Source organism: Malus domestica, chromosome 11, assembly GCF_042453785.1.
Source record: "Malus domestica chromosome 11, GDT2T_hap1".
NCBI lineage: Eukaryota > Viridiplantae > Streptophyta > Magnoliopsida > Rosales > Rosaceae > Malus > Malus domestica.
In genome coordinates, this window is record NC_091671.1 from 4856655 (window position 1) to 4884096 (window position 27442).

Below are 27442 nucleotides of genomic sequence, written 5' to 3' on the forward strand. Positions count from 1 at the left end.
CACAGCTTTTCTTCCTTCTCTCGGGTTCATCTCCACCTATTCTGATTCGTCTCTATTTGTGAAGCATGTTGGTTCTGAGATAGTGATTTTACTGCTTTACGTAGATGACATTATCTTAACAGGGAATGCTACAGCTGCTATACAACAGGTCATCCAGTCCCTTACTACTGAGTTTGACATCAAGGATTTGGGCACACTTCATTATTTTTTGGGCATTCAAATATCCTGCACAGCAACTGGGATGTTTTCATCACAAACCAAGTACATTCAAGACTTGTTACACAAGACTGAAATGAGTGATTGCAAACCTTGTGACACTCCATGCTTACCTTACAATCGTTTACTGAAGGATGATGGAGTTCCATTTTCAGAACCTGGTACATACAGGAGTATCGTTGGTGCCCTGCAGTACCTCACTTTCACTCGTCCTGACATTGCATTCTCAGTCCATCAAGTATCTCAATTTCTGCAAAACCCTATGGTGTCTCACTTCACTGCTGTCAAACGCATTCTACGTTATTTGAAAGGCACCTTGTCTTCTGACATTACTTATGCTGCTGGTGAAGTTGGTCTAAAAGCTTTTAGTGATGCCGACTGGGCTGGTGATCCGAATGACAGGCGCTCTACAACTGGGTTCGTTGTTTTCTTGGGCTCCAATCCCATCTCGTGGTCTTCTAAGAAACAACAAACAGTTTCTCGTTCGTCAACTGAAGCCGAATATCGAGCCATGTCCTCCACTGCTGCTGAACTTGATTGGATTCAACAACTTCTTACATTTCTACACATTCCTCTGTCTTGTGCTCCTGTGCTTTTCTGTGATAACCTGTCCGCCATTGCTCTTTCGTTCAATCCCGTTCAACATCAACGGACCAAGCATATTGAAATTGATGTTCATTTTGTTCGTGAACGGATTGCTCAAAAGAAGTTACTTGTGCAGTTTGTATCTTCCGGAGAGCAGTTTGCCGATATCCTTACCAAAGGTCTTAGTGCTCCTCTCTTTCGGACTCATTGTACCAATCTCATGCTTGGTTCTTCTCCCATGCATGAGTTTGAGGGGGGATGTTAGAGATAATGTACACATAGGATTGTGACACTTGTAAACAGATTAAGAGAGTTAGTTATAGTTGTTAAGAATATGCAAATGTAAGTAGGGTGTAGTATATATACTCTTATAGTGTAATAGCTTGGTGATTAAGAAAAGAAATAGAAATATCTTTCTCTCTCTATAAATCTCTTCCTCTGACTTCTCTCTCTAAGATTACTGTCTGTGATTCCCTTCTTCTTAGTTTACAGGTTTTAGGTTGGACCAGGTTTGGGCTTGGGCCGAAGGCCTAGGGTCCAAAAGGTTCTAAAGGGTTTGGGTTTGGTTTCACGAGCCTTGGGCTTGGAAGCCTGGCCCAAGGGTCTTAGGCCCAAAGGCCTACGTTGGGTTCCTAAGGGTTTCGGGTTTGGGTCGTATGACCCGTTTTTCGTTGGGAACGAAGGCTGGAGCCTTCCGAGCTCCAGTCGACATCGATTTACCCATTTAATCTACGATCTAACAACTAAAATGAAGATAGAGACGAAAATGAGTGATTTGTACCTTCGATACACTATGGAATGGCCGGAGGTGGTCGAATTTCAAGCTCGAACACCACGGCTCGCTGGAGGTTCTTTGTGTTCCTGGTGCTTCATGGAGACGATAGAGAGAAATGAGGTCCTTGCGAGAGTGGTGGTGGTGGTGAGGTCGCTGAGGTGTTTTGATTTGGGGAGTGGGGTGTCTTGGGTGTCGCCAGGAAGGGAGAGAGGGATAATGTCCATGAGAGAGATCCAAGAGAGAGAGAGAGTGTGTGTGTGTGAGTGAGTTGAGAAAGAGTTCGGGGAGAAGAGAGAGGATAATGGGATGGGTTAGGGGGCTGCCACATGGCAGGTAGAGAGAGGAGGAGAATCTAAAAAGAGGTTAGGTAGAAAGTGAGATGTAATAAAATGTAATTTCCTAAATTTTTAAGAAAAGTGTGAAATTACAAATAATTTTAGGGGTGGGGTTTCACAGATCATGTCTAACTACAACATGGGGATGCGAATGATGGGTCCATCCCTTCAGATCAGTCTGATGAGTAGGAAGATCACCATCATCGTCGTCACGGTGGCGGACCATGTATTGACATAAGTGTATGGAAATCGCAGGCTTTGTTGATCTTCATTTGCTTGAATCAATAGGACTTTGAGGTATGTTTGGATGTTCAGAAATTGGAGAATGAAATAGAGTTGAATTCTAAGAGATTTGAAGAGAGATGGACCCTTGATTGGAAAAAGACTACCGACAGACGGTTTGAAAAAAATCCTTCCTCATATTGTTCTTCTCTGTAAGTGGTGGATCACGTATTGATAGAGGTGCAGGGCTTGCACGCACTTTTGTTAGGTATTTTTTTTATCTTTTTTCTTTTTCTTGTCCTTATCATTAAATAAAGTTAGTGGGTGGTTTTTGGTTAAAACTCAAAGTTTTGAAACTCTTTTCATTAGTTTTCCTTTTAAACTAAGGGGAGAAAAATTCAATTTGAGTGCATAAGAAGAGCACATTGATCTAGTCAATTTGGCTAAATCTAGATTTCCAATTATGAATAATGCATATGGACATATATAAGTGCATAACTTTGTACATAACTCTTCCTCTTGGCCAACAAGGGGAAGGCGTTATGTCATCATCCTTTGTTGCTGTATCACCAGAATTGAAGCTCTACAATTGATGTCTGGTGATGCAAGCAAGTCACCTAGAGTCCCTAGCTCCGGAAATTCACTCCATTCCGAAAGCCCTGCCGTCTGCTGGGACTGCACCATATGCCTTCTCCCAACTATAATTAGGTCAAACTCATCCACCATAGACCGAAGCACTAAAGCCGTCTGAGGCCCATCTTTCACAACCTCCTCCAAGTATATCACAAAACCCTCACCCACATCGTTATATCTAAAGCCCTTCATTTCCTCGGTATCAAGTACACTATCCCAATCCGTACAAGCTACAGAGTTTGCGGCAACAAGTCGGATCACTGTTAGGCTTATTGTGGAGTCGTTTGCCATTCTCTTGGCAAATGACAATGCTTCCCTGTCGTCTTTCCCTCCCAAGAAGATTATAGCCACAGAGAAGGATGACTCGGGTGCAACAATGGAGGTGGACTGTCCTAAATGGCCGCGGTCTACAAGGATTCCAACTGAACATGGGGCTCTTTCTAAGACACTGCAATTCAGGTTCCTTACGCTATTGTCTTCTGATTCCACTGACCCGTCCATTGACCATCTTCGGTGAAATGGGAGCACAATTAGTGAACAAAGTTTGTCCAATGCTAGGGTGCATATGTCTTCATGCATGTATTTTGGTGGAGAGATTGCAGTGAAGATGCTTAAAGATACAGCACCAAGATTTTCTCTAAGAAAGTGATTGAAGTAAAGAATGACATTGTCCGAGTATGAAGTATTGGAAGTAGATTTTTTCTGCATTTGGTGGGAGATAAAAATAGGAGAGGCTCTGCCCACTAATTCAATGAGATGAAGAACATAAACAGCAATCGGGTTGTCTCTAGATGGACATGCTGCATCAAGTAGATTGATGAGTGCAGGCATGTTAGCTGACCTATGAATGCAAGCAAGTATTCTGAGCTCAGAATTGGGTTTCGAATGCATCATATTCCTTCTCTGGTAGCCGGCGTATTTTCTTGAAGGATCATACAAGAAATTCACCAGGATGGGCATAAGAGTCGCAGTCACGATGACGCTAGTCATCGCCAAAGCAAATGCTGATTCACTGATGTCCTGCACAAGAAAAAAAAAAATTAGAGAAAAAAAAGCATCGGAGTCGCATATATTTTCTTACCGCATTAGTTCATCACATGAAATGATGAATAAGTTCATTTCATTTGACACTCATCACATCAATTATCGTGTCTAGTTATTAACAGATACAACAATTAAATGTCACAATATCACGTGGTTAGCTAATGTGATTAGAAAATATGTCCCTCCAGCATTACTTTTAAGTTAACTTAGAGACAAAAGGGTTCTGGGTATAGAAAGAGACGGACTACGTACCTGACTGTCTCTGAAGTCGGTATAGGAGGCAAGGTTGACAATGCCTTTGCAGGACAAAATGAAAGCAATTGATAATGCATCAACGAAGGGCATTTTGCAGTACAAGGGAACAGTCAGACTGGCTATGAATTTGGTCACGAGAGCGACGAGCATGAGGATTCCATTGATTTGTGCAAATTGGTCAGTTAAGAAATGGTCAAGGGACCAAAAATTTGTCCTCATAGCACTTGTAGTCACAAAGATGGGAAGCAACACATCAGAAACGAACATGTTGAGCTTTTCTTCAATAGCTGATCCCAATGGTGGTCCGGCTGGAACAGCCAAACCAAATATAAAAGGGCCGAAATAAAAACCCTGACCATAAAGATGCGAAAACAGGCCGGACAGGAGCACAAGGATGATGGTCATATTGACATAGCCTTTCTTGACAGGCCTATTTTCCGGGGTCTGCCTGATCATCCACAACATTATTGGTCGAATTATGATAATAACAATGGTAACATAGCCAACGGCTATTGCTATGGCTGTTATCATGTCCCTTGGTTCAATAGACACTTTTCCAATTCTAGCAACCTGCCCCATAAATTGAAGGAACACACTGATCATGTCACTGACTAATGCGGCAGACATGCCTAATCGACCAATCTCCGAATTCAGAATTTTCAGCTCCTCAAGAAGGCAAGCCACAACCGGAAATGGAGTAATTGAATGTAACTGAGTTACGAATGGAAGTTCGAACTGTTCGTGACGGGTTAGGCTGAACATTTTAGCGTTGAGCGTGGCTTGGACAGCCATACTGACTAGCAAAGGCGCCACGACGCATGCAACACCAGTGTACAAGCCTTTTTTCCCTGTCCTTTTTATCATTCCCAAATCCATTTTCACTCCAACTAGAAACATAAAGAGCCCATAACCCAACTCAGCCAGAAGACCAAGTGATTCTTGGCTGTTTACATTAAACAAGAAGTTCTTGAAGAAATTGTAGTGCCCAAGGAGTGTGGGGCTGAGGATTATGCCGGTCTATATCACAAGAAATCATTTAGGGGATCAGTAGCAATTCAAGTAATCTTCGAAGTACTAACTCTTCCCATATATTACAGCACAAAAAATAATTAAAACACAGGAATATTCTCTTGCCACACTATATGGCTTGGATTGTGAATCTGAATTAATAATATCTTAAATTTGTTTGATTGTGTGATCAAGATTCATAGTTTGTCAACAAAATTATTTGTAGATGTGGAATGCCAAATGATCATTGGCTTAATACATGATACATGCCAGAAGAGTAAAGCCATACGTATGTGCATTGCTATCCATTCTCACATATACGTGGAATGCCGACTTTTATGATAGATTAATCAACAATACGTTCAGTAAATGTGATATAAATAGTTGTATCAAAATAACACAGGGGGAAAGAAGCACTTACTATAATTTGGCAGCTGAACCTTGGAACTCCAAAATAGCGAAAAACGTAATAGAAGGCTTGGGTGATGATAAAAATTAAAACCATCTGTATCTCCAGATTTGGAAGGGTATACATCTGATGATCCCTATCTGTGTAGTTTCCCGAGTACAGGCCTGGCGAATGAACGTTAGGAGGGAACTCGGTACACTCAGTAACTCTCGTTTCCGAACTGGTTAGGTTGGTCGCCGTATGAGTCGCCATGGTTTCGTGCCCTGAAGCCTCCCTTGTGTTCTCTCTTTTTTTATCAGAAAGGCAAAGGAAGGAATGTAAGTTTGGCCTTCCCTTCTGCAAAGTCCAAGATAGATAATATTGTTATATAATACTAGGGATATGAAACAGTAATGAAACCAATATTAACCTTCCAGCATAGACTCTGAATGTCTAGAAGCCAAAGTTGTTTAAATTCCAAGCGATTGAATGGACAGATGAATAGAAGATCGAATTCCAAGGCAACCAAAGTCGGTTATATGCAGGCTTGGTATAGGGTTTACTCGCAAGTTAGTTAATAATAATAAAAACGTCCATTAGTGGTGAATATGGTGTGGTTAAGTAGTTGATAATTGGTGTGTTTTGTTGTTATTTTATTTTTATATTTATATTTTGTCGAGCTTTGATAAGATTGAATCTGTGACGTGAGATTCTTTATCAAGGTTGCTAATATGTTAGTTTGACTGGCATTGACTTTTCTGTAGAAAGTGGGTTATACAGAATGAATGAGTTGGCTAAGAAAGATCGTCATCGCATAAAAGAAGCATATTTCGAAATCCGTTGTTAATGTGGAAGTCAGACTTGTGGTCAGCGAGAGGCTGAATGCTTCTATGAGTCTTCATAGTTTCCAGAATGGGTTGATAATCGTGACTTACCACTAGTTGTCTTTTTTTTTTTTTTTTTGAAAAAAAAAAAGAAGCATATTTCTAGAATTATATAAGAGATACTTTGTAAAACCATATAAAACCTTATTTCGTGTGAGAGTTGAAAAAATATTGACTATGCAAATAACATCTTTGACTTTGTTATGTTCATGAAAATTGAAGCTGGGTGACATGTTAATTTGTTTTTCAGTTTCTTAATTTTAAAATGTATAAAATTTTGGGGGACATTAATATGATATATTTGAAAATTACTTTGTCAACGAAACTTAAAAGATAACATCACATGTTACAACCACACCACTTTCTATTTAATAAAATGATTTCTTTAAATTTTAATTGGTGAGCCGTGGGATCCGCCTTATTTTTATATCTTGGTTTCCAGTCTCTCTCTCCCTCTAATGTCTGATACTAAACTCTCTCTCTCTCTCTAAACTCTCGAAACCTTTCTCTCTAAGCTCCGGGAACTCCCAACCCCTCTTCTCCTCGAATCAACAACAAATCAAGCCCAAATATATATATATTTGGAATCCTTGAGACTTAACGAACTCAATGGTACCCTTGCATGCGCCATCAGAGCATCGTGGAGTTTTCTTCCATTGAAGCCGAGAGCTTCAAAGCTCTAAAACTCGAACCAGGTGAGAAGTGTGTTCCTTCTTCAAATTTCTGGATTATGCATGTTGGTTTTATGACAAAACTCAAGGGTTTTGATCTCAGTTTTTCCCTATGCTAATAATCTAGCTCCGACGATGAACTCCGGCGAGTTCGAGGTCCATCTCTTCCCAAAACCTGCTGCAGTGCGTCCAGGTGAGTTCTTAGGTATATTTGTGAGGTTTTAGAACCCTTTATTCAAGCCCTAACCCTTACCATCCTTTGTGCATGCATGTCCGGTTCCGACGACGAACTCCGGCGAGTTCGTGGGTGTGTGTGTGTGTACGGGGTGCAGGTGTGCGTGTTTGTGTGCAGGTGTGTATGCATGTCCGTGTGTGTGTGTTTGGTATGTTTGGTATGTTTGGTCCGTGCAAGCGTGTGTGTGTGTGTGTGTGTAAGTATTTGTGATGATGTATGGTGCATGTGTGTATTGTGTATGCTATGCTTTGTGTGGTGTGCGTGTGTATGTCGTGAGCGTGTGTGTGCATGCCGTGCATGCATATGCATGATGTGCAAGTGTGTGTTTATGAGTGTTGTGCTAGGATAGCACCAAATATGAAACCAATAAGCTAATACGGTAAAATATGACAAGACAAATAATCCAAAGAACACAATAATTTATACTGGTTCGGCGTAAGCCTACGTCCAATTCCGAAACGGCGAGGAAATTCCACTAATATCAAAAGGAGATTACAAATAGAGTTCAACACTCAAACCCAAATCTCACATACACCCAATAGCTCTCACTCTCACAAAGAACAAATGGAGAAGATGGAAACATATACCAAATTCCTTCTCTCCCAACAGCCACAAAATGTAGTACAATTATCTTTGGTTGAGTGATCACTAACAAAGGGGATTACAAACAAAGGGAAGAATAGAAAACAGCAACCTTTCTATTTTTCTCTCTAATCTGCCATTTTTCTTTTCTCGGCTTCTCCTCAAACATATAGCAGCTGCTGCCTTGAAAATACCAAAAGAAAAGCTCTTGACTTTTCTTCCCTGAGCCAACATCCTAACAAATTACATCATTGCTGCCTTTTCTCTTTTTTGCTTGCTTTCGGCTGCACTTCTTTTCTGCTACCTTTCTGCTGCTTTTCTGCAGCTTGTCTTCTGACCAAAAGGCATGAATTGCCTTATATAAGGCTGGTGCCTTTTTAATTAATACCCTAGCTGTCATGTGGCTTTCAAATGGGTAACAAAAGGCCAAACCTATTTGGGCTTGAGACAAAAAAACTAAAGGCCCAAGAAGTATTGAGCCACAAAATCCAACAATCTCCACCTTGGCGAAATTCCCGAAAGCAACTCAGAGTTGACTCAACAATCATCATAAGCACCCAAAATACGAACTACAGACAACGGAAGCTAAATCAAATTCACCAAACTTTCCGGTACTCATAACAATTTCCACCTCGACTCAAACTGTACCAAAGCCAAAGAAAGTGAACATTTCTCTACCGTCTTCTCCAAATTTGCAAACCATAAGTGCCTTGATCAAAACAAAAGTAATTCAAACGAAGAACTGAAATTCTTCAATATCACCAACAAAAGATCAAGCACACCATACCAAAGTTGGACACACAACGAACTCCACCTGCTCACAAACACCATGGTTTTAAACTGCACCAATAGACTCATTCACATAGCATGGCACATTCTCCAAGTCAAAACTGATTACAAATTTGGCAACAAGGTCTCACATACCACATACAAAAAATATGCCCTTCACTCAAGTTTACCATCATCACATGAGCACCAACAGGACAACCAAAATTTCAAATTCAAATAATCAGCAGGAGATCCAAAACCATACCTCAACTGGAGTCTTCAAGAAAACTAATTGCAGATGATGGAGACCAACAGACCAAATAGCAGTGGCAAACAAATCCAACCAAATGTCCATAGACCAAAGTTAGAAAGCATATGACTTGCCTTCTACAAGAGGGTTCCACACAAATGTTCTGCAGTGCATGTGGTGTCTCCAAAATAGTGTGGTGTCTCACTAACCAAACTTGCAGAACTTAACAAATTGGCCCTCACTAAATTCAACTTTACCAAAAAAGCAAAACCATACCAATATCCAAAACAATAAAAACACCGATGAAGAGCAACTGACATAACACAAACATACATAGAGGCTACTAAGCAACTTTCTCAAATCATAACAAAGAGTCCTTACAAACTCTTAAATCTCCATATGTAGCAGAGAGATTTAAGAGTACCCATAACACCAGATTCCTTTTTTTTATTTTTTTTATTTTTTTTATAATTTCAAATCTGGTGTAGCCAACTGTCATCATAGAACAAAGTCGAAGTCGTCATCGACGACATTCGCACTCGCACCAGCATTATCTTTCAGTTTTGGGCAATCAACTTTCCAATGCCCTTCCTTGCGACAATAGTTGCATGTGTTGTTTCTGGTCTTAGACTTCGATCTCAAATTTCCTTTATTACTCCCTGAACCATATTCCCTATCTCTGCCTCTTGCTATCAAAGCCTCAGAATGAGAATCATTCAAATTTCCAAATACTTTGTTCTTTAACTCTCTTGAATTCAAAGCGGCTTTTACATTCTCCATACAAATAGAATCTCTCCCATATAACAAAGTTTCAACAAAATTCGCATACGAAGGAGGTAAAGAACACAACAAAATCAAAGATTGATCCTCATCATTAATTTTATTATCCATACTTTTCAAATCCATAATAACCTTATTAAACTCATCAAGATGGTTTTGAATAGGTGTACCTTCAGTCATACGGAGAGTGTACAAACGTTGCTTCAAATACAAACGATTGGTGAGGGATTTGGTCATGTATATACTCTCCAACTTAAGCCACAAACCAGCTGCAGTAGTTTCATTTTCCATCTCACGAAGAACTTCATCAGATAGTGATAACATAATTGCACTATGTGCTCGATTCAAAGCGTCTTCTTTTTCTTCAGCAGACCAATCTTGTGGCAAGGCTTCCACACCCTGTAGCGCCTTAAGCAACCCTTGTTGAACTAGCACAGCTCGCATCTTAACCCGCCACAGGCTAAAATCATTCCTCCCATTGAATTTTTCAATATCATATTTCACCGACATATTCGAAGGTTTCATAGACATATTAGTACAAAGCCCCAAGTCGAAACCCAGAGCTCTGATACCACTTGTTGTGCTAGGATAGCACCAAATATGAAACCAATAAGCTAATACGGTAAAATATGACAAGACAAATAATCCAAAGAACACAATAATTTATACTGGTTCGGCGTAAGCCTACGTCCAGTTCCGAAACGGCGAGGAAATTCCACTAATATCAAAAGGAGATTACAAATAGAGTTCAACACTCAAACCCAAATCTCACATACACCCAATAGCTCTCACTCTCACAAAGAACAAATGGAGAAGATGGAAACATATACCAAATTCCTTCTCTCCCAACAGCCACAAAATGTAGTACAATTATCTTTGGTTGAGTGATCACTAACAAAGGGGATTACAAACAAAGGGAAGAATAGAAAACAGCAACCTTTCTATTTTTCTCTCTAATCTGCCATTTTTCTTTTCTCGGCTTCTCCTCAAACATATAGCAGCTGCTGCCTTGAAAATACCAAAAGAAAAGCTCTTGACTTTTCTTCCCTGAGCCAACATCCTAACAAATTACATCATTGCTGCCTTTTCTCTTTTTTGCTTGCTTTCGGCTGCACTTCTTTTCTGCTACCTTTCTGCTGCTTTTCTGCAGCTTGTCTTCTGACCAAAAGGCATGAATTGCCTTATATAAGGCTGGTGCCTTTTTAATTAATACCCTAGCTGTCATGTGGCTTTCAAATGGGTAACAAAAGGCCAAACCTATTTGGGCTTGAGACAAAAAAACTAAAGGCCCAAGAAGTATTGAGCCGCAAAATCCAACAATGAGCTTGTGTGTGTGTAGAGTGAGTGTACAGTGTGTGCGTATGTGAGTGTATATGTGTGATCTATGTGTGCGTGTGTTGTGCACGTGTGAGTGTGTATGTATGTGTTGTGCAGGTGTGTGTATGTGAGCTACATATGTGAGGGTGTAAGTGTGTATATGTGTGAACTGCGCATGTGTATGTGTGTACTGCGTGTATGTGTGTGTGTGAAGTGCATGCTTATGCATGCCGTGTGTGTGTGTGTGCAGTGCATGTGAATATGGGTTTAGGCTTAAGCCCAAACCCCTTTTTCACCTATTAGACCCTAACCCACTCAACCCCAAAACCCATTTCCATTTCCTAAAATTCCATCTTTTGGGTAGTTTATTAAATTGTACATTTTCGTGCTTAGGTGAAGTTGCTAGTAGAGACTTCCTTAATCATTTTCCGCACAATTCTGCTGTTACGAAGTATCTGTGAGTGGACCACCTTAAAAACTTACATGTTTTATTTATAGAATTGCATATTTAAATAGCATGCCTTGCAGATTGATTGATTTGAGGAATACTTTACAGGAAGCATGATGATTTGATTATACGTGATTATATATATATGTTCTGAATTATTTTCATTATATCGTATTTTCTATATAACCCTCATTCTGATAGACTATCTGATCGATGACGATAGGATGCTAAGAATGTGTTTCAACTGATTTTCGAACACCTCTTCGTAGTATAGAGGATCGATGAATCTATGCTACGAAGTTGTATTTTAGAGATGAATTGTGTTTTGTGCGTATCTAGTGAACACCATGTCGCCTGGGGCGAGGATCTGGTGTTGGCATTGAGGCAGGGAGAAATAATCCCTAGCGGAAGGCTGAGGGACCACGGAGACTGGCATTGGGCCGGGAGGGAGTTATCTCATGGTGAAGGCCATAGAGATTTAGGTGCAGGCATTGGGCCGGGAGATATTATTATTCAGTGCACTCACTAGCAGCACAACTTGTGTTATGCTTCATGATATGATTTTCTGAGATTGATTTGCAGATGGATATATGAATTGTTTTATGGCATGTTAGAGTTTTCTGAAAAGCTTATCACTTATTATTCTAGTAGATTTCATTATGAAATTGTGGGGGTTAGTATGTTCATAACTGTTTTCATACTATGTATGTATATAAACTTGGTCCACTCACCCTTGTTTTGCGCCCCCATTCAGGTCTTAGAAACGAAGCATAGAATACAGGCATCAAGGCACTTCCGCATCGGCATCTTCGTGTCCCTTCGGAGCATGACCCATTCCTTCATTCATTTAATTTTATCTTAATTCTTTTTAGTGATTAGGTTTAGGTATGTGCTCCGAACACGTTCCTAAATTATTAATTCATTGTTTTTAAATTCATAACCCGTATTTATTCATTATTCTCAGCTTTTGCATTTAATAAATGGTTTTCGTCACCCTCGGGTGTCGGCCAGCACGTGCCTAGTATTCCGGGAATATCGGGGTCGGGGCATGTCAAATTGGTATCAGAGCATGTTTTGTTCAGAGCATACTTAGGATTCTCCTCAACTCTCATAGTGTGCCTGTCATGACGTCATTCGGATGTCAAGACTTCCGAATTTGTTGTCTTTTGGCGCAATTGTGCAAATCTGTCTCTGTTTGCACTATCTCATTCTGGTTGAAATACAAAAGTTCATGTCGGGATTGTCCCTCATAGGTGACGAATTGGTTTGCTGGACGACTTTCAACATCGGGTCGATACTCTGCGGCGTGCATTCCTTAGGAATAGCGGGTAGAGTCATAATTCTTGGAATTTGTTTGAAACATTCGAAGTGCTTGTTAGAGGAAGCGAGTAAGTGTTAGTTGTGACGACAATTAGTAAATGGTAATTGGTGGAGTCGAATCAATGTTCTCGAACTGATTACCACTGAAGAAATTCGTGTAAATCTTTAGAACAATTCTCGGCGATTGTTATATCGATAACCTTCCTCCTTAATCCAACGACGAAGTTAAGTTTTCTAATCATTGGTCGTCAGCTTCACATCAAATTCCTCAAGTGCTGACTTTGTTTGCATTAATTGCTTTCTTGGGAAACTCCTCGATAACAGACGATATTTTCATCAATTTCCAAACAGGAGTTGCGATCCTTGTTGTTATGGTAGTTGCACTTGGACGATGAAGATCCAGCCTGGTTTGGATAAACAGATTCCTTGAATTTCACCAAGTTTGGTACTCGGTGATAGACCCTAGCTCCTTATCCATGTGTTTTTCGGTAAAGGTGAACTTAGCCTCTTGCTTGTAGCCCAATTAACCAGTGCTCTTGTCCACTAACTTTTCAGCCTTGTAATTTTCAGTGTGATGGTTTGAGACTCTACCACATTCATCGTTGTACGAAGATCGAGCTTTACTCTAAACTTTTCTGGACTCATTGAGCTTTGGTTTGCTCAAGTATATCACTTTAAGGTAGCCAATAGTGTCATTGCATGATTACGCAAGCTGCTTCGTATTTTTCTTCTTCGTCATTCTGTTGATTCAGAGGTTCGGTTCTGTGTTTAATTTCTGAACTTCGAAACAACTCTCACAAAGTATTGTGAATCTCGAAATGCCTTTGGCCTCGTCAAATCTTATTATCAGTTCTTAACTATTCTTGAGCTTAGACCTATTTCCTTTTGGCTAAGAAATCAGTTGACCTTACTATGATGATTTACCCAATAATCAGAAACAGTGACTTCTATTTCTGCATCTTTACCTTCCTTCGCTTGTTTGTTTCTCAATGTGAACTGAGTCATGCTTGAACATTATACGGAGGGCAAAAAAAATAAAAAAATAAAAATAACGTTTGTTCTCGGCATGGTTTCTAGTTCAAATCTTGATATCTTGTACTCTGGATTGTAATGGACTTGTTTTGACTCTCAAATTCTGAGGTATTCTCTCAGCCTTTTTGACATGGTTTCTCGCTCAATTAGTGAGGAATTCCCGATCGATGGATTCGGTGGAAGTGTGCGCCCAACTCTATCGATTTGGACAGGAATGTTGGGAGCATAACCTTTTCATAAGTTTATCAGACTTACCGGGAAAAGTACCACATGGGTATGAGATTTGAGTCGTCTTTGGGTAAAAGTTTGGTGAAGATTGTAGTGCGGGTGATCAGCAGATTGCATCAGTATCTTCAGACTGAATTGTTTGATCACCATCTTACTACAATTCATAGGCATCATATCGGTATCTCAAGGTACGATTATCAAGTGAGTTCCTCGTTGATAGAATTTTGGACTTGCTGGTCACATTTGGAGGAACTGAGAAGAATAGAATCCTTGGTGCTAATTAGAGTTTTGACGACAACGTTTTTGTTTCGTTTGGTTTGGGTATGACACTTTTGCGACATGGTATGAAAGTTTCTATGCAACATTGGTTGATAGAGGAGTTGTGCGAGCTTGTATTCGTAGGATCGAATTTACGACGTGTGAAATTATTCATCCTCAGGAAATTACTGCTTGCTTATCGAGACAACAAATGTGTGATCGATGTCACGGGCGGCCGACCGGTATATAGATAGCTTATTTGTTGGGTTCGTTAAGCAAGTGGGCAAGAAGATTCGTCTATAGCAACTGATGCAGACTCAGAATTGTTATTCTTGGGACTCGACTCAAAGACACATTTATTCTCGGAGTACGTGATGTTTTGCATGCTTTGTCAAGACCCACTCTCATTTTCAGTTTTGATTTTTCAGTAAAAGTACTTTAATTTCCATTACTAGTTATTTGTTTTTGTAATTACAAATGTTTTGGAGAAAATATTTTCTTTTCAGTTTTAAGTTGGTTCGAGTTTTCACTATATGTTATTACTTATCTATTTTGGCATTACTGTATTTTACGTACTCACTTTGACCTTAAGCTATTTTGGTGTTTTCTACTTTTACACTGATGGGGAAAGAAGGTATGAGCCTGGAGGCACGAAAGATGGAATCATTGCAACCCGATCGCGACGGGATGACATTTTCCCTTTTGTGCAACCGCTCTGACTTGATTTCTTCATTACGTGTGTGTATATATATATATATATATATATATATATATATATATATATTATTTTCCCTATTTTCGAGTTTTTCAGTGTAGCAAGTTGTTTTAAATTTCGATGACAAAATTTCTGTAAGAGGGATAGATTGTTACAACCACACCCACTTTCTATTTAACAAAATGATTTCTTTAAATTTTAATTGGTGAGCCGTGGGGCCCGCTTTATTTTTATATCTTGGTTTCCAGTCTCTCTCTCCCTCTAATGTCTGATACTAACTCTCTCTCTCTCTAAACTCTCGAAACCTTTCTCTCTAAGCTCCGGGAACTCCCAACCCCTCTTCTCCTTGAATCAACAACAAATCAAGCCCAAAATCTATATATTTGGAATCCTTGAGACTTAACGAACTCAATGGTACCCTTGCATGCGCCATCAGAGCATTGTGGAGTTTTCTGCCATTGAAGCCGAGAGCTTCAAAGCTTTAAAACTCGAACCCAGGTGAGAAGTGTGTTCCTTCTTCAAATTTCTGGATTATGCATGTTGGTTTTATGACAAAACTCAAGGGTTTTGATCTCAGTTTTTCCCTATGCTAATAATCTAGCTCCGACGATGAACTCCGGCGAGTTCGAGGTCCATCTCTTCCCAAAACCTGCTGCAGTGCGTCTAGGTGAGTTCTTAGGTATATTTGTGAGGTTTTAGAACCCTTTATTCAAGCCCTAACCCTTACCATCCTTTGTGCATGCATGTCCGGTTCCGACGACGAACTCCGGCGAGTTCGTGGGTGTGTGTGTGTGTACGGGGTGCAGGTGTGCGTGTGTGTGTAGGTGTGTATGCATGTCCATGTGTGTGTGTGTTTGGTATGTTTGGTCCGTGCAAGTGTGTGTGTGTGTAAGTATTTGTGATGATGTATGGTGCATGTGTGTGTTGTGTATGCTATGCTTTGTGTGGTGTGCGTGTGTATGTCATGAGTGTGTGTGTGCATGCCGTGCATGCATATACATGATGTGCATGTGTGTGTTTGTGAGCTTGTGTGTATGTAGAGTGAGTGTACAGTGTGTGCGTATGTGAGTGTATATGTGTGATCTATGTGTGCATGTGTTGTGCACGTGTGGGTGTGTATGTATGTTCTGTGCAGGTGTGTGTATATGAGCTACATATGTGGGTGTAAGTGTGGATATGTGTGAACTGCGCATGTGTATGTGTGTACTGCGTGTATGTGTGTGTGTGAAGTGCATGCTTATGCATGTCGTGTGTGTGTGTGTGCAATGCATGCTTATGCATGCTCTGTGTGTGTGTGCAGTGCATGTGAATATGGGTTTGGGCTTAAGCCCAAACCCTTTTTTCACCTATTAGACCCTAACCCACTCAACCCCAAAACCCATTTCCATTTCCTAAAATTCCATCTTTTGGGTAGTTTATTAAATTGTACATTTTCGTGCTTAGGTGAAGTTGCTAGTGGAGACTTCCTTAATCATTTTCCGCACAATTCTGCTGTTACGGAGTATCTGTGAGTGGACCATCTTAAAAAATTACATGTTTTATTTATAGAATTGCATATTTAAATAGCATGCCTTGCAGATTGATTGATTTGAGGAATACTTTATAGGAAGCATGATGATTTGACTATACGTGATTATATATATATGTTCTGAATTATTTTCATTATATCATATTTTCTATAGAACCCTCATTCTGGTAGGCTATCTAATCGATGATGATAGGATGCTAAGAATGTGTTTCAACTGATTTTCAAACACCTCTTCGTAGTATAGAGGATCGATGAATCTATGCTACGGAGTTGTATTTAGAGATGAATTGTGTTTTGTGCGTACCTAGTGAACACGATGCCGCCTGGGGGAGAGGTGAAGGATTTATTTTGTAAAACATGTTCATTTGAGCAACATCATATAGCATGCAATTAACAATTAAAGGCGGAATCATGCTTACATGCACTCAAAAACAAAACATTTACCCATGAAATTCAAAGCCTAGTAGATTGGTGAACCAATAATCAACTCAAAACATAAGTGAGTTGAAATTAATACCTTTGTAGATTCCTCTTTGCATAAGCAAAGGCTAATCACCCAAAGAGATAAGGGCCTTCATTCCTTGCTTCTTAGATCCATGGATTTGGATGGAAGAATAGGTTCTCCAAGTTCCCAAAATTGAGAACCTCTAATTCTCGACACCAAGGTTCGATTGTAGAAGAAATGAGTGACCTTGGAGTAGTAGGATTGCTAGATGTACCCTCCAAGGTGTTGGCCTCTTTAGAGAGAAAATGGAGAGACAATTCTCACCTATTTTCCCCAAAAATAAACCCATTTTTCACTTAATGAATATTTAGTTATAAAGTCATTTATATAGTCACTTCTTTAAGTGACCTAAATAACCAAAACCCTAATTCATTTCATCATGGCCATCCATTTAAGGGATTTTGGGCTTTTGGGCTTTAATGAATCTTTATTCATTAAATTGTCATACAACTTAAGTTAATGGGCTTGACGTTCGAAGCCCATTGGGCCTTAAGGTCCAAAACTATCCCGAAGTCTTTAACGAACTTATTCGTTTGATTAATTAACATATTAATTAATCCTTGCCATAAATAAATGATTAAACCATTTAATCATTCTTACTCATTTCCGTTTAATCTCCAATCTCCACCTTTCACGGTGTGCGATCCATTAGGTTCCTTTTAGCGAGGTAGTGGGCGATTAAAACCATTTTACATCGATTGTGAATTGAAACTATTTTCAATTCTCCCTTTAGTGATTACACACGTTTAGGGCTTCCACAAACCATGAGTGACACCTAGCAGCATATCATGGTTACCCAAGCTAATCAGAAGAGGTTAGAGAACCTATTCAGTTCGAGATTACAAATGCAATACGGTCCTTCTCTAATCTAATACTCTTGACCACATTGTTTGGTTTGATAGTTTATTTTCTCATGTCTACTATCCAATGTGTGTCTTGTGCTTATATGATTACCTTGAATGTGATTGGGAACGCATTCCTAAATCTCATTCATACTCTGGCCAGAGATTCAAATCATATCAGAGAGTATTCTCCCTCAAACGGTTTGAAGGTTAGAGATCCCTTGTTGCGCATTCACTTGTCTCCATAGCTAAGCGGCTTGACCCCAACGATGCCGTGGACACCCTCCTGGTGGGATGACTTTGACATAATCAAAGATCAAGGTCTTAACCACAAGACAACTATGATGCCTCAGGTCAAAGGACTACTTTGCATTATCCCAACCATGAGTTCTTATGTGACATGGAATATGAGAACTCTTCGTTGATCGCGTTCAGTGAACTCATTCTCTATTGAGCACCTACCGTACTTGTCTTGATGTCACACACACCAATGATTCGAGACTAATCACTCTCCCTGAGAGAAGACATAGTACGTACCGATCTTGACGGACTGTCAATGCCCAATTGGCAATCCTATGATCAGGAACGTTTAGGATGTGTCTACGAAAGAATGGTCTCATGAATCTAACTTCATTAGATTACATTCTCCCAATCACATATTCCTTGGACTTTATCGTTTAAGCATATAACATTTATATGAGACGGCTCAAACAATAATCTTTGCCCTTTATATGTAAAACTAGATTAGTTTAACATGTGAAATGTCCGTAAAGTATCATCACATGATTGGCTTTAGGGCACATTTCCAACAATCTCTCACTTGCACTAGAGCCAATCAGCTTGATCATCAATGATGATATCTCTTTTGTAGTCATTTCATAAATGGCTGAATAGTAAGCCTAGGCAGTGGATATCTATATGTGTTATCCATAGAAGCAACCTTGAGAATAACGACGTCACCATTATACATGATTCTCAATCATGTGGTTCAGTCTCTCATTTGTGTTCGGATCTTGATGAGACCTTGATTCCCAGGCTTGAGCTATCGCCCCATTAGTGTCATACACTTTCTGGTTGGAACCGAATAGAGAGTTCATAAATGAACTTTCCCATCCAAACAACATTGTTGTAAACTTCTATATGGCAATATATCTTGCATTCATAATGGAACACACTAAAGTCATTACTTTAATATTTCCATCCAAATATCTCTTTAGTCATAATAAAGAGATATCTGTTTATCTCTTCATTCATAATGAAGAAACATCCAATGATGGATTAGATTCATAATCTAATACATTTACGCTTCCATTACGTTACTTTGATTCTTCCTCGATCTTTGAGGAATTTATCCTTTAGTATTTCTTAAATACTTAAGGACTCACTTGACAGTTGCCATGGTTCTGATCCTGGGCTTGCACTGATATCGTCTTGTACCGTTCTAGGTACAACTCATATCAATGTTTTTCATACAATATGAAATACATAAATCACCTTTCTGCGTATGCATAAAGGATTCAATTTACGCATTATTTCTTTGGGAGTCAAAGGGGCACGTTCCCTTTGAGAAGGGCAACTGGCTAGTCTTACTAGAGTCATCCTTCTAATTGAAGTTTATCATCATATGAGAAACTTCCTAGCATCCATTGTCTATTATTAGGGATTGATATAATCCAATTATATCATGAAATATATCATTATAGATTTCCATCCCATGTATATAGACTATATCTCCCATATACATTCTATCTTCATATAATGTATTAAAGTCATAACTTTAACAAAGAAGTATTCTTTTCATTTCCAAAATTAATATATCATATATATTTAAATTTTTTAGGAACATGATTAACTCCCACTAATCTTTTGTAAAACTAGTAAACAAAAGATTCATTTACATCTTTATGATAAATCCAACGATTTGATCCTTTTCTCATAAAATGCAAATAGCTCCCATTAATTTGCTAAGATCCATGATGGATGGATCTCTACAACTTACATGTCTTGTGATTTATAGTTTTAGACATATATTATTAAGACTATCTTAATAATGGTTTCGGAAACCCATATTATGTCAAAACATTGAATCACCATTTAGTTGTAGCTAGCAATCTTCGAATTTATTGAAACTAAGACTACGTCAAAAATGGTTCCTTTAAAGTCAACCATTCTATTTGATTGTAGTCACCTTAAGCTACCAATTAGCTTTCAAGGTTTCATTATTTCGAGTCAAATGGTACCTTACCATTTCCTTGAGTATATATCGTATATGCACTCAATGTAGTCATAAAGTTCAAAACCATTCAACTGAGACGGTTTATAAATCTTTATCGACTACCTTGGAGCTTGTGGTATAGGAACTAGGTTGTTATATTTGTTGATTATTATCTTGTCTCTCAAAGAACCCATTCTTTGAGTTCTATCTCTCGTTCATTTGCTTTTAGGCAAATCACATTGTAGAATTACAATGAACTACCCAACAAAACAACATTTGTTAGTTGGTTTATAGAAGCGATATCCAAAAGTTATTTTAAGGATATCCTACAAGATTATTATCAAACAAATATTGCTTGTTAGCACATAACCCCAAATCTTTAACATGCTTAAGATTTGTCTTTCTTTTCCAACTACATCTTATGGAGTCATGAAAATACTGGAAGATCTTCTCATTGACAATCATATTGTTTTAGAAGTATATATCCTATATATGGGTAATAGATAACATCTAACGAACTAAATCTTATTCGAGTTCGTTCTTCTCCTAATGGAGAAATATATTATCTTATGATGCTATTTTCCTTGATATCTTTCAAAGAAACTCATCTAAAGTGTTACCTTTCCTTGGATCAAATCTAAGGAGGTAAATACTTTAGATGTCTTACTCATCAACTTACATTACTTGAATTCTTTGAAACATTTTACAAAGTATTCGGACTTGTGTTTATTCAAAATAAACTATAGTCCAACCGAGAGTGATCTTCGGTGAATGTTATCCAACATGAGTAGTATTATGTTTGTGGACAAGTGCCACTAACATCTAAGTGAATTAACCTTAACAACTTTGTGATTCTTTCTTCTTTCCAAAAGAATAAAGATTCGAACATTTCGCCTCTATACAATTTTAACAAGAAGGTATTGGATCCGGATCTAACGATCCAAAGCGTCCATCTATGACCAACTCGTAATTTATGTTTTAGAGGTATCACAACTTTAGTTGAGATTAGTCACTACCTTGCAACCTTTTGGGTTTTAAGCATCATTATTTTCTAAACAGTTAACACTACCATATTATCTCTACTATAGAGACAATTAATTAGATTACCATAATCTAATCATTGATTAATAAAGAACATTGTTTTGTCAAACAAAACATTTATCCATTTCACATAGTGACGGAATTTTGTTCCTTAAAATTGGAATATAAAGACAATCTATGTTTTTCCAATTTCTTTGGTAGTTCATATGAGGAAGTAAGTACCATCTGCTTTCGCAGAGATCTACATTTGATTCACGCTTCGAATGTGAAGCACCTTCTCTTCTCTCATATATCTTCTACTTCTTATTAGTCACACTTTTACAACGATTGTAAAACATAGTCACTAATACGGAATCATGCATTCAAGTAGAAGAACCAACTGTTTTGAACTATTCAAGAACAATTTACAACACCTTCGAAAGGTGTGTCCTTGACACTTGCAAGACATTTCTTGCAAATACCCCTTCCAATGTCCATCCTTTCATAAAGAAAGTTTGTTCCCTTGGAGTTATTTATCTTCTTTATTTGACTTTCACCTTTGACTACATTAGTCATTGTCCCTAAACTCCCACTATCTCTCTTGAAACCTTTTTTTTTTTAATTGTGTTATACACATCAAACAATTTTGGAGAGCATGTGGTTTTTGTTCACTACATAGTTTACAATAAACTTAGTGAACGATTAGGATAGGGAAACAAAGGTGAAGTCCTTGCCTAGTTTCCGTCTCGTTAAGTGGTTTATCACTTCAACACTTAATGATTCAAAATCATCATAAGTCCATGTTAATGGACTATTTTTGTCAACCAACCATTATGTTCTAAACATAATTACAAACCTTCAAGAGTTGTACAAGGCAACTCTCATTTCTTCATACAACAATTGTAAATGAAGAATCATGGCACATTTAAGTGTTCATGCCTTTGTGCTTTCTTCTCAAGTTCTTTGTTCATTTAACAAAGAAACAAGCACTAAGTGTTTGCATTGACTAAGAGTTGTTCAAAGCAACTCCTATTTCTTCATACAACAAATTGTAATTGAAGAATTATGACATTAAAAGTGTTGTCCTCTTTATGATAGACCTTTTCTAACATATTCTTCTAATGATACATTATCAATAGTAAGATTGTGAGGATGAGACTACTTTGGTACTTTTACAAGCCATTAAAGACAATATATGGTTTTGTAGTACCAAGTCCGTAAACTAAACGTTCGGTTTTGTCAAGTGTTGGATAGCGTTTGCAAATATATTGGTAATCAAATACATAACGAATATAAATTGATTGATTTTAAGCCATTTGATTTGGGTCTTTAAATCAAATAGCACCACCCACTATTTTTGGCAAATTCCATATCCCTCATAGGAATTCGAGAGTTTTGGATGAAACTCCTAGTAGGTTATGGGAGGCTCACTATTACCAAGCCCACCTCACGATGATACGATATATGGCTAGCAACAATAATAATGAGAGAGTACGCTTACTCATTTGCAACTCATGCAAGTACCCATCTTATTTGGCCCCTAGAGAATGTAACCTCACAATGATATGATATTGGTTCCATTGCACTTAGTTAAGTTCTTCCCACCATGCTTAGTGTGTGAAGGGGTTCAAGAATAGCCTCACGATGATACGATATATAGCTATCCTCGTTGCCTACACTCACCTCATCATATGTATATGGATTCCTCCTGAGTATAAGCATGCACTGTGTACTCCCCCATGATAGGGTGAAGCCGGTGTACAAGTCATAAACGATTGGATCCCACCACGGTGGAAGGCCACGAAGAGATATTCTAAACATCTCTCGCTTATCAACTTAATATTGGTTTGATTGAGGGTTTTAGGTCTCATCACATAAAAACATACATTTTAATCTTTATTAAAACTATTTTGGTCCTATTACAACTATTGGTCCATCCCTTTGTTTTAGTTGTACATAATACTCCCACTATGCTTTTAAAACGATTTTTAAAGCAAGAGTATATGATACTACTAACATAAACTTTGCATTCATTTGATGGACTACATAGTTGCCTTAGGGCCTAAGGATGATTATGAACCTTTGTTTAGATTCAACACGAGCCTTGTGTTGAACCTCGGTCTAGGAATGAAGATTGATTTTAGTTACGCGTTTAATCACATTAAGGCGTGTTGTCTTATGGGCGTTGGACCCAACTACTTCATTTTCATGCATATCGTATAAAGCAAGAAAGAAGTACTTCAAAGTAAAGGTGAGCTTATGCTCATTACAACATTTGCATATAACAAATTACTTTAAAGTAAAGAAGAGCTTAAGCCTTTTTACAACATTTGATCAAATCAAATTACAACCAAAATCTAATCTACACATTCCCATGGTTCAAACAAATTTGAAACGCCTTTCACATAGCTCAATTATATTAGGCTTAGGTTCATAATCACCCTTTAATTAATTAACACTTTAACTAATTAATGAATGCAACATTTTCATTTGGTTTTTTTGTATCCATAAAATTGATTTAAATGGAGCTAAACAAAATGAAAATCCAATTCTCATTTAAAGAGACAAAACAATTTTGTTCTCATCCTATTTGGGCCATCATGCAATTAACCTCAACTTTTGGGCCATATTGCAATAACAAAAACTTTTGGGGTCACTTTGTATAATACACAAAAGTCACAACTTCATGTAAATACAACTAGAACCCAAACTTTTAATAATGCAAAAACTTCATTAAAGGAACAAAACAATTTGTCCTTTAGCATTTTTGGACCTTAACGTAAAAACGTAAACTTTTGGGCCAAAGTGCAAATACACAAAAGTATCAAAACTTTATATAATTGCATAAAAGCCCCAAAAGTACTCCCTTTGAGGGAGTGGCTGGTTTTGGGGAGGGATAAGGTTGGTGTGTGTGTTGATTTGTGAGTTTTGTCAAAAACATGCAAGTGTATGTAAGATAAGATATGTTTTTGAAATAATTCAAACACAATTATTTCAATCATCATTTATACAAATATTTAATACTTTAAATACATAATAAATCATTTAAAAACATATCACATATACTTTATGAAATAATTCAAAACTTTGAATCAAAACACCAAACCTTTTTGTTCTTGGCAAGAACATCAAGAACAATGAAGAACATCCATGAAAACCCCAAATTTTTCCATGAACTTTTTCCACCCAAAAAACATTCCAAAACCATTCTTACTTAAGGGAAATAACATCTAACCAAACTAGGGTACTTAGGGGTTCCAAAGAACACATTAAAACACTTTTAACAAGTCAAACAAGAACCCAAAAATCCACCCTTTGGTTTTGGCCGAATTTTCCCAAAAGTATGGCACCAAATTTTAGCTCCAATATTCATGCTCATATGAACAACATCTACAACATTTGAGATAGCAAATTTTCCAACAAAATTTACTTTCAAAGAAGCAAGAATAAAGCTTGTAACAATTACAACTTTTAAATCACAAACTTATGAACTACAAAACCCAAAAGGATTCACCAACTACTAGACCTAGGCTCTGATACCACTTGAAGGATTTATTTTGTAAAACATGTTCATTTGAGCAACATCATATAGCATGCAATTAACAATTAAAGGCGGAATCATGCTTACATGCACTCAAAAACAAAACATTTACCCATGAAATTCAAAGCCTAGTAGATTGGTGAACCAATAATCAACTCAAAACATAAGTGAGTTGAAATTAATACCTTTGTAGATTCCTCTTTGCATAAGCAAAGGCTAATCACCCAAAGAGATAAGGGCCTTCATTCCTTGCTTCTTAGATCCATGGATTTGGATGGAAGAATAGGTTCTCCAAGTTCCCAAAATTGAGAACCTCTAATTCTCGACACCAAGGTTCGATTGTAGAAGAAATGAGTGACCTTGGAGTAGTAGGATTGCTAGATGTACCCTCCAAGGTGTTGGCCTCTTTAGAGAGAAAATGGAGAGACAATTCTCACCTATTTTCCCCAAAAATAAACCCATTTTTCACTTAATGAATATTTAGTTATAAAGTCATTTATATAGTCACTTCTTTAAGTGACCTAAATAACCAAAACCCTAATTCATTTCATCATGGCCATCCATTTAAGGGATTTTGGGCTTTTGGGCTTTAATGAATCTTTATTCATTAAATTGTCATACAACTTAAGTTAATGGGCTTGACGTTCGAAGCCCATTGGGCCTTAAGGTCCAAAACTATCCCGAAGTCTTTAACGAACTTATTCGTTTGATTAATTAACATATTAATTAATCCTTGCCATAAATAAATGATTAAACCATTTAATCATTCTTACTCATTTCCGTTTAATCTCCAATCTCCACCTTTCACGGTGTGCGATCCATTAGGTTCCTTTTAGCGAGGTAGTGGGCGATTAAAACCATTTTACATCGATTGTGAATTGAAACTATTTTCAATTCTCCCTTTAGTGATTACACACGTTTAGGGCTTCCACAAACCATGAGTGACACCTAGCAGCATATCATGGTTACCCAAGCTAATCAGAAGAGGTTAGAGAACCTATTCAGTTCGAGATTACAAATGCAATACGGTCCTTCTCTAATCTAATACTCTTGACCACATTGTTTGGTTTGATAGTTTATTTTCTCATGTCTACTATCCAATGTGTGTCTTGTGCTTATATGATTACCTTGAATGTGATTGGGAACGCAATCCTAAATCTCATTCATACTCTGGCCAGAGATTCAAATCATATCAGAGAGTATTCTCCCTCAAACGGTTTGAAGGTTAGAGATCCCTTGTTGCGCATTCACTTGTCTCCATAGCTAAGCGGCTTGACCCCAACGATGCCGTGGACACCCTCCTGGTGGGATGACTTTGACATAATCAAAGATCAAGGTCTTAACCACAAGACAACTATGATGCCTCAGGTCAAAGGACTACTTTGCATTATCCCAACCATGAGTTCTTATGTGACATGGAATATGAGAACTCTTCGTTGATCGCGTTCAGTGAACTCATTCTCTATTGAGCACCTACCGTACTTGTCTTGATGTCACACACACCAATGATTCGAGACTAATCACTCTCCCTGAGAGAAGACATAGTACGTACCGATCTTGACGGACTGTCAATGCCCAATTGGCAATCCTATGATCAGGAACGTTTAAGATGTGTCTACGAAAGAATGGTCTCATGAATCTAACTTCATTAGATTACATTCTCCCAATCACATATTCCTTGGACTTTATCGTTTAAGCATATAACATTTATATGAGACGGCTCAAACAATAATCTTTGCCCTTTATATGTAAAACTAGATTAGTTTAACATGTGAAATGTCCGTAAAGTATCATCACATGATTGGCTTTAGGGCACATTTCCAACAAGAGGATCTAGTGTTGGCATTGAGGCCGGGAGAAATAATCCCTAACGAAAGGCTGAGGGACCATGGAGACTGGCATTGGGCCGGGAGGGAGTTATCTCATGGTGAAGGCCATAGAGATTTAGGTGCAGGCATTGGGCCGAGAGATATTATTATTCGGTGCACTCACTAGCAGCACAACTTGTGTTATGCTTCCTGATATGATTTTTTGAGATTGATTTGCAGATGGATATATGAATTGTTTTATGGCATGCTAGAGTTTTCTGAAAAGCTTATCACTTATTATTTTAGTAGTTTTCATTATTAAACTGTGGGGGTTAGTATGTTCATAACTGTTTTCGTACTATGTATGTATATAAACTTGGTCCACTCACCCTTGTTTTGCGCTCTCATTCAGGTCTTAGAAACGAGGCATAGAATCCCGGCATCAAGGCACTTCCGCATCGGCATCTTCGTGTCCTTTCGGAGTATGACCCATTCCTTCATTGATTTAATTTTATCTTAATTCTTTTTAGTGATTAGGTTTAGTTGTGTGCTATGTACACGTTCTTAAATTATTAATTCATTGTTTTTAAATTCATAACCCGTATTTATTCCTTATTCTCAGCTTTTTCATTTAATAAATGGCTTTCGTCACCCTCGGGTGTCGGTCAACACGTGCCTATCCTGGTATTCCGGGAATATTGGGGTCGGGGCATGTCATCACAAAAACATGATACTTCAAGAACAAAAGAGTTTTTCAAATTGAAACTTTAAATCCAAAATGAAGAACTGAATGAATAAATGTGCTTTTATCATAATTTAGATATGTCGTTTTCATTGTGTTCATGAACAAATCCATGTATGAGACTGTTGTAAAACTTTAGGACTCTCTGGTTTCCAGCTCAGAATTTGCATACCCATCAACTGATAGGTTGCATGTATTTAAAATAATCTTGAGATTACATCAGGGGTTTATCATCCCTAGTTACACGGTAATATTTGAATTTGAATAATACAACATATGTGAAAACAAACTT

General features: G+C 38.0%; 1 protein-coding gene and 1 long non-coding RNA gene across 2 annotated transcripts; one reads left to right on the plus strand and one right to left on the minus strand.

Annotated features, from left to right (window-relative positions):
- Positions 1-2594: 2594 nt before the first annotated feature.
- Positions 2595-5804, minus strand: LOC103447591 (cation/H(+) antiporter 4). Its single transcript, XM_070808773.1, has 3 exons — positions 5495-5804; positions 4063-5082; positions 2595-3786 (listed from the first exon to the last, which is right to left on the minus strand). The coding sequence occupies exons 1-3, from the start codon at positions 5732-5734 to the stop codon at positions 2674-2676; spliced, it is 2373 nt and encodes a 790-aa protein (XP_070664874.1). The 5' UTR covers positions 5735-5804; the 3' UTR covers positions 2595-2673.
- Positions 5805-15011: 9207 nt separating this feature from the next.
- On the plus strand, positions 15012-27006 carry LOC114819843 (uncharacterized). The gene is made up of 4 exons (XR_003767143.2): positions 15012-15447; positions 15551-15616; positions 16393-16456; positions 26821-27006. It is a non-coding gene; the product is annotated as an uncharacterized lncRNA (long non-coding RNA).
- Positions 27007-27442: the final 436 nt, after the last annotated feature.

Excerpts from the sequence above, each read along its gene's own strand:
- LOC103447591 (XM_070808773.1), bottom strand. The coding sequence starts at position 5,734 with ATGGCGACTCATACGGCGACCAACCTAACCAGTTCGGAAACGAGAGTT. Across the intron at positions 5,083-5,494 it reads GGTTCAGCTGCCAAATTATA|ACCGGCATAATCCTCAGCCC; the intron begins GTAAGTGCTTCT and ends CTTGTGATATAG. Across the intron at positions 3,787-4,062 it reads CCGACTTCAGAGACAGTCAG|GACATCAGTGAATCAGCATT; the intron begins GTACGTAGTCCG and ends TTTCTTGTGCAG.